General features: G+C 37.8%; 1 protein-coding gene across 1 annotated transcript; it reads right to left on the bottom strand.

The window, feature by feature from the left end:
• Positions 1-2349: 2349 nt before the first annotated feature.
• Positions 2350-8240, bottom strand: pnrc1 (proline-rich nuclear receptor coactivator 1). The gene is made up of 2 exons (XM_046061086.1): positions 7597-8240; positions 2350-5114 (listed from the first exon to the last, which is right to left on the bottom strand). Exons 1-2 carry the CDS (start codon positions 7933-7935, stop codon positions 4641-4643), a joined length of 813 nt encoding a protein of 270 aa, XP_045917042.1. The 5' UTR covers positions 7936-8240; the 3' UTR covers positions 2350-4640.
• Positions 8241-11126: the final 2886 nt, after the last annotated feature.

Here is an 11126-nt window from a genome sequence, read left to right as displayed (position 1 = left end):
GTTAGCTGCTGTCAGCGATGTTAGAAAATATTTAGAAGTGATGAAATAGGGGAAAATGATAGGATCATTAGCTAGAACTGCCACACTGTTTCAGAATTAAGTCTACAATCAAGTCTGTCAACAGTGCAGCCTCCACCACTCACTTACTGTAACATTAAACACAGTGCTGTGAGCTGGGAGGTCATGAATGTTTTCAGGAGAGGAGACGTGATGAGGGCTATTTTTATTATAATTTCAGTCATGTATTTCACCTGAATGACCAACTCTCCGGGAACTCAGACTGAACTCTTTGTTGTCTGGTCTGCATGTTTTGTAGACTCTGGTCAGCTGCTGTTTTGTTTTGTGGTGTTGTTAACAGGGGAGTTGCAGAGAGCCCTCTGGTGGGCAAACTATGCAACACTCATGACATGACTGAAGGATCTGTATCTCCTGTTCTTTTTTAAAAGTTTATAATCGGCTGTTATAAACGCCAATGCCGATTTAAGTACAATTAGCTCATATCGGCCGATTATATCAGCAGCAGCATCATAAATATAGACACTTCAACCCTTTATTTAAATCTCTGCAATTTAGCCATTTAGTTAACACTCTCATCCACATGCATTTACACCAGAGAGTAGATAACTAATCAATCAGCAATAATAAATACCAGCTGTCTTAGAAGAAACCAACAGACAAGTGGTCAGAGACCAGATGTCACAGCGGCCTGTAAACAATCCTGTGGAGATAAATGAGAAGGGGATTTGCTCCACAGATAAACAAACTGCACTTATGTGAAAACAATTACTTTAGAAGGCTATGCAACAAATGAACTGAAGCTAATTGAAAGTGCACCCTCTAAAGAACCTATTGGTTCCTTTTCAGCAAGTGGAAGCTATAAGACCCACACAGTTTTACTAAGATTTTCTAATGATTATGATCTAAAGATTCATTTTTCTACTTGGTTAGTGCTGCATTGAAGTCTCTGCAGCAGTTTTATATATCGTCATTGTCATCATCCAAGTATTTATGTATTAGTATTTATCCATGTTTCATGGAAGGGCTGAACAGGAGTCCTGTCATAGACACCTATGGCATAGGTTTTGGTTTATAATCCAGTGTTGCTTGTAGCACTACAGTGAAAAGTTGAAAAAAGTTTTACTTTATACAAATGTCATCTGATGCAATGTGAGCAACAACCAGACGACAGCCAACCACACTTGTTTTGATTCCCATAGAAACCGAAGAGCCGAGTTGTTTACTGCTCTGCACCACTACTGGAGTAGGGATCACTTCTAGTGCAGATGCAGGACTACAGTGCCCATGACGACACGGGACGCGGCCTGTGAAGGCTTGATTAATATTATATAACATAATATATAACACACATAACATATTGAAACCACAATGACCAACTGGTATAAAGTGTTGATGACAAGATGGTGTATTAGTGGTTCTCGAGCTGTCAGTTCCTTATTAATTATTATTGACTGTTAAATAATGCACAGTTGCTGCCCTTGCAACAATTTTGTCTTTTTTTGTTCCTTCTACAAAAATAGGCCACTTTTTCATTTCATTTGTATTATATTTATATCTTATATGTAGAATAAGTATGAACTTCATTTTACATATTGACTCTAACAGCATTCAAATTAAATATAGTTATTGATTACTTGATGCAGAGATAAGTGACGGCAGCCTAAAACTTTCATTGACAAACATCCCATATTTCTTCCCCGCTGCGTTCAGAAACCAAAACATGTAAAAAGAAACTTCTTCCACTATTTTCATTTACATTAACTTATTTATCTGATGCTTTTTATCCAAAGCGACTTACAATTGCTATACATGTCAGTGGTCGCACGCCTCTGGAGCAACGAGGGGTTAAGTGTCTTGCTCAGGGACACAATGGTGCATGTGTCACAGTGCGGGGATTTAACCCGGGTCTCTCACATCAAAGGCAAGCGTCTTATCCATTGTGCCATCACCACCCTATTTTCTTAACATATGAACTATTTTCTTTCTACCCATAGTTCCTACATGAAACTGCTCACATCAAGGACTGTAGATTAGCTTGAGTAACTGGGTCATGATTTTTGAAAACAGACATTGCTGTTGAGTTTTGAGCACCACAGGCCGAGTATATGGCAGACATCTCTATGGGAGATTTCTCCAAAACTCTGCAGCCTTGGTTCCTGTTTTTACATCAACTTGCAATACAATTTACTATGATTTTGCACCGTTAACCTATTTAAAAAACTTTTTAGGACATATTTTATAGAATCTTGTTAAGTGTCTGTAACAAGACAAACAAACTTGGTAACATGGTATCTTGTCTTAGCTTGTAAAGAACACAGAAACAACATATAATAGGGGTAACCAATATTTTAATATAATTTTTAATTTAGATATGAAAGGCTTCATAAAAGAACATTCTTTCCCAAATTGCGGCATGGAGTCGTGTCTTTTTAGCATATTCTCAAAACTGGAATGAAATAATTTCCAAACACTGCAATAAAAAACAGGCAGTTTCTGCTACAGTAATACAATTTTCCATTTACGTGACGTCACAGAGGTCAAGAAACAAGATCCAGCAGCTGCCTGCATCCACAGAAACCATTAAAATAAAAACAAAAAGCAAATACTGTAATCACAAGATCATCCGTGCCAATTTCAACACATACTCTTGGTATACATTAACATGCTTTAAAGTAAAATTAAAGTTGTGTGAAAACAGGTCCCCTCTAAAAAGAAAAATAAACATACAAAGCAAGACTACGTCCACATGAAGCCATACAACTTTTAAAACGCAGTTTAAGTGTAAAAACAATGTGCGTCTTCACTATTTCTATGTTGTTTTGGTAAAGCTCAACATCCACACTGAACAGGAAAATATCTCTTCATCTTTAACTTCTTTTCATTCTGCAAACAATAAAACTCTCATCACAACAAACACCTGCTGAGGAGCGGGACTAACACTTTGCTGAGTCTCAGCTCTTTAAACCTCTTTCTGTCCCCTCCTGCTCTCTGTCTTCACCTATACTGTCTTTTAATACTGCAGAACTCACCATTTACTTTGTCCTCACTTACTCTATATGTTTATCCGTTTCTACAGCCATATAATGGATAGAGTTTATAATGATGATTGATAACATAACATGTTAAGCAGCAGTCAATCCCTAGCTGCTCTGGTTCAAGTCATTATTTTACAATCATGAGTAAGGCTACAGCTAATCATTATTTTGATTAATGGACCGTTTTATATCATCCTATAAAACGCCAGTTTGTCTGACAAACTAAATGTTTACGGTAAAACAGAAAAAAAAAAGCAGAAAATCCTCACATTTTAGAAGATGGGATCAGCAAATGTTTGTTTTTGTGCTTAAACAACAATTTAAAAAAAATAGTTGCAGATTATTTTTCTGGTATTCGTCAAAATACTTATACCTAAAAACAGGTGAGTAATGGAAGCTGTTTTGGCGTTCGCCTGTGTTGTATGTTATCGCTTCACAGAGAAAGTTTGAAGAAAATTACCTCCTTAATTTTCCTGCCACGCACCCCGTGACTGTGCAGGCCAGTTTTCTGCAACACAAAGCGCACTTCGTTTTTTGTCTTAAGACACAGCGGCTTAGTGTGGACAAACGGCTTAAACGGAGTGTGAAAAGTGCGGTTTTAAATTTAACCGGCTTAATGTGAACGTACTCGAAGTCAGTGCAATAGAGTTAAAAAAAGAAGAAGCACTCGCTCTGGATGCTGGACACTGGCTTCCTGCAGCAGCTGGGTGTGAGGCTTTTCACATTGTCGTCCTCTCTTCAGTTCGCTGAGGATTCAGCAGCCTCACAGTCCCCGTCTTTTCACCGAATGGACCCGTGTTCAGGGAAGGGAAAGGACTTCAGCCACCAGCTGGTGGATTCCGCTTTTGACTTGTCCGCTATCTGAGCCATTTTGAAAGGTAACCAGCCAGAATCTGGAAGTCCTCTCCGGCGCTTTAAGCTGGCTAGTGAATTTATCAAAGTGGCTGGTCAAGCTTTGGAACATGAAAATTTGGTTTCCCGCCCTTCCTGATTTTAGTTTTCAGTGCAAATCAGCAAGAGTCTCTTTTTCATCCACTGCACCTCACGCTGAACTGAGCTGGAACAAAGTGCCTCAAGTTCGCAGGGGACTTTTTTTTGTGTGTGACCTCAGTAACAAAACTAGAATCTCAGTTAAAACAATAAGGAAAAATATACACAAATATATGTTTACATTATGTACATTTACAGAAGCTCTTTAAAAAGTCAAAATCGACACAAGGCTGCCTTATCAAAAATGTCCAAAGAAAGTGTCGTCATCTCTTTACATAATGTAAACACGAGACGCAGATCCGTGTTGCTGCTGGAGACGACCTCATCCTTTTCATACTTACGTTCACGTCCTGAAAATAACGTCTCAACAACATTAATCACAAAAGGTGACAGCGAGAGGTGACGTGCACAGCAGGTCGGTCAGATCCAGCAACAACACAGAGTCTCTAAAAATGTTCACAAATGCAGGCAGCATGTTGAATTATGGGAAATTGTACTACAGTTAATAAAAACTCCCTACATTGTATTGCAGTGTGTTAAAGGCCAAACTCAATTTAACTCACAAAGTTTCCAATTGTTCCAATCACAAACCTGCGATCATGATTTATCCTGAACCTTCAGCAGCGACTTTAAGTGAACGCTCATTTGCTCTCGGCTTTGGTTGCTCTGTTGAGGCTCGTTTTCTCCGACCCAGTGGCTGGGCGGTTTGGGTAAGACACTCGGTGAGGGCGGCTCACTGAACTTCGCTCCAGCGTAGATCTTCTCGCCATCTTTGAGGTATTCAGGCGCGGCTTCAGCAGGCGGTGTGTTCACGATCTTCACATTGTTGGAGGCGTGGAGGGGTTTTTTCTGCTCCCGGAGCGGAGGCTGGTGGAGCGAAAAGGGCTTATTGGGGCTGCTGTTATCTTTCTTTGAGGGGTGAGAAGCGCCGGGGGTCTGGCCCTGTTTGGGCTTGTGGCTCCGTGTCATCACGTTCTGGGTGATCTGATCGTGTCTGGGCAGGTTGCGGGGAGGTTGGCCCCCCGGCTGCATGGCCCCTCGTTCCAATCTGCCACCTCTGGATTTCAGCAGCTGAGAAACAGAAACAAACTCTTATTAACCCAGTTATCTCATAAATATAATTGTTCTATTACTGGACAAATAAACATCCTCATGTTGAGCATGAAAGTTCATACTTCACCTTGGAAATAGTAGTTTGACAAGAAAAACATTCAAGGTCGACTTACAAGCTTTAATCAGAGCTTTCAGCTTAAACTAATGGCCTTCATCAGTGGAGGTTGCTCAGTTGTAGGGATCACGATACCAGAATTTTAGTAGTCGATACAGATACTAGTAAAATTCCACGATTCTCCATGTCAATTCGATACCACGGTAAAAACCAAAAACAATAAATATCACGTACTTTAACAAACACTGTTTTAATAAAAAAACATTTAAACATTAGGATGTCCAGGATAGATGTTATAATTACAACCTTGCACTCTGCATATTTAATTATTAAATTAATAACCTAATTTTCTTAACTTTTCTTTGCAATCTCACAGGTGTTCAATGTTTAAGGGAGGGTAATTATAAAATATATATATTTTTTTTTATTTAATAAAGTCTGTGAGAAGAAGAACTGATGATCTTTACAAGTCTTACTGTTGCTTTTTCCCTTTTTACTTTCTTTCTCTTGTGTTTTTAATTTATTTATAGTATTGCCTTTGTTTTCCTTTGTGTTCTATGTTTGGCAAGTGCTTTTGAAATTTTAACCACTGCTGCCTGAAGACCATTAACCGAATAGTGTACCACAGTTATCAGCCAGCAGTGTGAATATTTACCTTTGGAGGGTGTCACAATTTACATTATTCAGAGTTTACACCTGAATTAATGTTTTCCAACCTGTGCTACCATGTGGCATGACTCGGGGGTGTGCTCACAACGCTGCCGCAATATGTTAAAATAATTTTCCAGGACAAAACAAGATTTTCCAGGAAATTTTACTTTTCCTCTGACTTTCCATGTGTTTTCCATGACTGGAAAATTGGTCAACTGTTTTCCAGGTTTTCCAGGACGCGGTAGAACTCTGAAATCTATACCCAGGGTTCAAATACATTTTTATGGACAGGATTTAAAAACTTTCCAATTCTGTTTCAGGGACCCACAATAAAAATGTCCATGACCATTCACAGCCTACAGGTTCATGAACTGCACTATACAGTTCTGTTTCTATCATGCAGATTACAAACTAGATTTTATTTGATCCATAACATGAGGGCGGTGGTCCGTCTTTACAGTGAAGCCACTTCGGGGAGTCTGATGATGTAATTTTTTTTTGCAATGTTTTTTAAACATATTAATTATTATATTTAATTATTATTAAAAAAAAAAAAAAGAAAAAAAAGATTTGATTACATCTGACAAACACTGGTGAAGCAGAACGGATCAGAAAACACAAATGATGTTGCAGCTTATAAATAAATATTTTGCAACTGGGACAAGATAAGTGTATGCGTTATATAGTTTGTTTTTGTTTGTGGTTTGCCAGCAGAAAGAGGACACCACACACAGGTTGAGATGGTGTGACTGGGACGTCTAGAAGCTCGTTAAGTTGGGTCAAACCTCAAATTTTACCACAATTACATCAAACCTCATTTCCTCTGTTTTTACCTCCTGTACTGACAATATCAACATCAAACACACCGAATTATATTCTATTTTCACATCAAGTTAACCAGGAGTCTTTTTCTATAATTACCAAACAAGTTTTGCAGAGGAGAAGCCAATGCATGCCCAAAACTAACTGTTAAAATAACCAGTTGCTGTTAACCTGTTAATCCACATAAAGATGCCAGCAGAAAGAGGAAGTACACCACATTTCTACTTTCGATTCTTCACAACTGCGTCACTCACTACATGGTGTTTAATCACGCTTAAATCCACAAGAAAACATGAACATTTTTATTTGTTTAACAGACTGCATCATCTTTTTGTGCGGCTGTATGAGGTCATAGCTTAAAAAAAATATGCTGATATTGATGTGAACAGGGCTGCAAATGACTCTTATTTTTAACAGAATAATAGTTTGGTCATTAAACAGTGAAACATGAGCACTGTAGTTTTTACACAGAGACCAAGTTGATGTCTTCCAATGTCTTGTTTTGCCCCACAAACAATCCCAAAACTCACAAATACTCATGCATTATCATAAAAAAACTACCAAAACCACCAAATATTCACATTTGAGAGCTCAAGTTGTGGCACTTTTGCTTAAAAAAAAAAATACAATCACGGTTAACTAACTCACCACAACAGCTGCCACCTAAATTTTCTGTTGATTGACTAATGAAACTATAGATTAAGAATGTGTGTAACATATATAAAGAAGATTACCAGGCTTTCAGGAGAGGACATCAAGTGATTTCTGGTAATAAATGAGCTGTTTTTACTGATCAAGAACAAATACTGGATGTCATATTAGGTTCAAACTGCCTTTTCTTTATCTCACTGGATGATACTGTGCGGTAAACACAGTTTGCAGCTGATAAACAACAACAAACCACGAAGATACCTCTTTCTTGGCTCCCTGTTTGAGCTGATGGAGGGTCAGGGCGGCCTGTGTGTCGGTGCCGGGCTGAGCTGCAGCTCTGTTTGCCGACGGAGCCGTCAGAGTGCTGCTGTTGTTGTTGTTGAGGTCTGAAAGGCGGATGTTGGGGCAGTTTCTCGGGGGTTTCTGGTGATGCATCGGCGCTGCTGACCGCAGCTTCCTGCCTCCTTTCTTCAGCAGCGCCTGCCTCGTTTTGTTGCCCGTGTTCAACCCATCGCTGCTGGAAATCAAAGATTTCGGGTTGTTGTTTTCGACGTTGCCGATGTTGGCCTCATCGCTGTGAGCCGGAGAGCCGTCTAACATTTCTCTGAGTTGGCGAAAACATAAACAAGCTGTGAAATTCCCCTGCAGCTAAGTTGGCTTAACCTAACGTTAGCTAACGACGTCGCAAGCTAACAGCAAGCTAAGCTTCTTCTTCGCGAGTGGATATTACACTTTATTATCCAAACGTCTCTCACGCAGAAGTAATTACTTAACGACTATAGCGTTATTTTGTTGTCTAATTAGTTTTAATTACTTCTGATGCTAAATAAGTCGAGAGATAATCCTTTATCCCGAGATGGCGTCGAGGTAATGAGCTTGTTGGAGCAGAAGTAGCGTTAACACGCGTTAAGCTAGCCACAATAAAACACATGACTTCCGGTTAGGTATTTCAAAATAAAACGTCGTATTGGCCGCCGGGCAAAACACTGTGATGCATTGTTTTGTCATCATGGGGTCTGTGCAAGATTAATATTTATAAAAACAGGGCAATAAATAAGTAATTTAAATGTCCTGTTTTACAGCAATAAAGATAAGCTAATAATAAAAATATACTTTATTGTTTCCTTAATGGAAATTTGTCTTGGACTCTCTGACCGTTCTACAGCTTCGCAAAAACAACACACAACTAACAATAACATCTCCCAACACATACTCTCATGTACATTAGACAGGTACCTGTATAAATATACACATTCCAATTTTGTCCATTTTATATTTATATATTTATACAAATCCACTCCCCCCTGTAATGTGTTTGGACAACACAAATCAGGAGTAATGCACGTGTAAATAACTGCCAAATTGTTTGTTTGTTTTTTCCCAAAGCCTGATTATTAATTTATGACTTGCTTCAGTTTATTCCATATTTATATCTACTATATCTATTTATGTCAACTGTATGTTTACTCTTTGTCTAGCAACTAATCACCGTAGATTAGGTGCTAGACAAAATACTACTTGGCAATAAAGCTCTCTGATTTCTGATTCACGCCTTCCCACAATGGTTGCATTTGATGGCACGACCCATACAGCCTGCATTGCCCGCAGTAAATGTTGCCCAATAAAGGGTGAAAGATGTCTCCTATAGGAAAGTTAATTTAGCCATCAATCCATTTTCAAAGATCCACTGCATGTTTCAAGTGCTTTGTTCTTAGAAATGTAGTACAGTGTTCACTGGTGAGACCCACCAGGAGACAGTAGACATCACTGTACACTCTTTTTAGTATGTATTTGTTTGCCCTTCATGGAAAAAGCATCCAGGTCAGTGACTAAAGTTAAAGAGGACCTTATAACACAATGTAAAAATTTTGCTTTCAGATCTGTATCAAGTTAAAGTAAAGTGTTATCAGCAAAATGTACTGTTAGTATCGAAAGTAAGTATTCATGATCAGGTCTGCAGTTAGGATTCAAGGAACACTTACTTAGAACTTTGACTTTAACTGTTCAATTATAATATTTTAATTTATATAATAAATTTCCCAACATGAATGGCCAAGTCCTGCTTCAGTGCCTTCTCCACACTCCAGGAGTACAATATTAATGGTTATATTTAAATATCTGGACACTAAAAATACTGAAATCAGCATATAAAATGCCCATGCTGTTATTTAAAGTTTTTAATTGTAGAATATTAGTTTACATTCTATAATTAAAAACTTAAAATTGGCACAAAATGTCAGTGTTATTTCATAGCATAGCATACTATAATAATGTAATCATATAATTGAATTATTATTACTGATAAATGCATAAGCAACCTTTTAATGTTGTAGCTGGTAATGTAAAGTAATTTGATCTGTGGAGATGCATAATATTAAATAAACTGATTAAATGTTTGTATGTAAATTAGAATTAGCATCTTTGTGTCATCTTTATCTCTCAGAAATGTAGTGCCAAGTATTGGGGCCTAATTACTGTACTTCAGTATTTCATTAATCTCCATCACTGCACGTTGACGCTGCGTATTGATTGTCACTTTCTACATTATTGTTTTGTAGATAAAATCTCCCTAACTTCCGGTAGCATTCTGTATAGCTTGACACATCTCCACTTCCGGGGACCTTGTTTCCAGTAAGGGGCTTTCCCGACTTGATTCTGTCACTGACGTTCAACCTTTTTATTTGGTAGCACTTTTCAGAGGCGGGGCAAAACTGTAACACTAGAAAAAAAAAGAAAAAAGAAAAGTGTATGCTATCAGATCACTGTCTCACCTTCTTGTCTGCACTAAAACAGAGTTTAAGGTTATTCTCTTGTCTTTAAGAAGCAATGAAAGCTCTACAGGTCGGCCTACATGTGACTGTAAGAAATGTTCAAATGGTTTGAGTCACAAAGACCTCTCAGGTCACTGGGAGTGAATCAAAATCTGGTGAAGCTTCTTTGAGTTTTTATTCTTCCAGTCATTCTAACAGCCTTCGTGAGGACTTAACCTGTGCTGAAAACATTTATTTATATTGATTGTTGACTATATATTCAGTACATATGTATACTTTAAATGCGAGCATGGTTTTAGTAGCTCCCCTTAATGTCTGTAATGCTAATATATTTTCAGTACTCATTTATCAAGCAAAACTATAAAACATTTGTTGGTTCCAGCTTCTTTAGCAACACAATTTGTTACTTGATACTTTGATTTTAAATTCAATATTCATCATAAAATCTTTGTTTGTCAGACAAAACAACATACCAGATGTTTTGGCTCTGGAGAAATGAGCAATTTTGACTTTTTTTTTGAATTTTGAGTTTTTTAAATGATTATGTAGTTAATTAAAAAAAAATAAAAAATCAGCAGATGAATCAATAATGAAAAAAACTGTTGCATACCTAAAGATATTTTCCTTGTGTAGGAAGTCCTCTACATAAACAAAGTTAGCCTTGCTAAATGATGTATGAGCGTTACTCAAATCTCTCTTTTTTAAGTAAAATTATTGAAAAGGCTGTTTTTCAACAGCTTAGTGCTTTCTTGGCACTAAATAACTGTGATGTCTTCTAGTCAGGTTTTCGACCACACCACAGCACTGAGACGGCTCTTGTTAAGGTCTTCAATGATATCCATTAAAACACTGACAGTGGCAGAATTTCAGTCTTAGTATTATTGGATCTCAGTGCTGCATTCGACACGGTCGACCACAACATATTACTAGACAGACTTGAAAACTGGGTTGGACTTTCTGGCACAGTACTAAAATGATTTGAATCCTACTTAAAGGACAGGGACTACTTTGTGTTTATAG

This window comes from Micropterus dolomieu, linkage group LG10, assembly GCF_021292245.1.
Source record: "Micropterus dolomieu isolate WLL.071019.BEF.003 ecotype Adirondacks linkage group LG10, ASM2129224v1, whole genome shotgun sequence".
Taxonomy (NCBI): domain Eukaryota; kingdom Metazoa; phylum Chordata; class Actinopteri; order Centrarchiformes; family Centrarchidae; genus Micropterus; species Micropterus dolomieu.
This window is presented reverse-complemented; position numbering and strand designations above follow the sequence as displayed.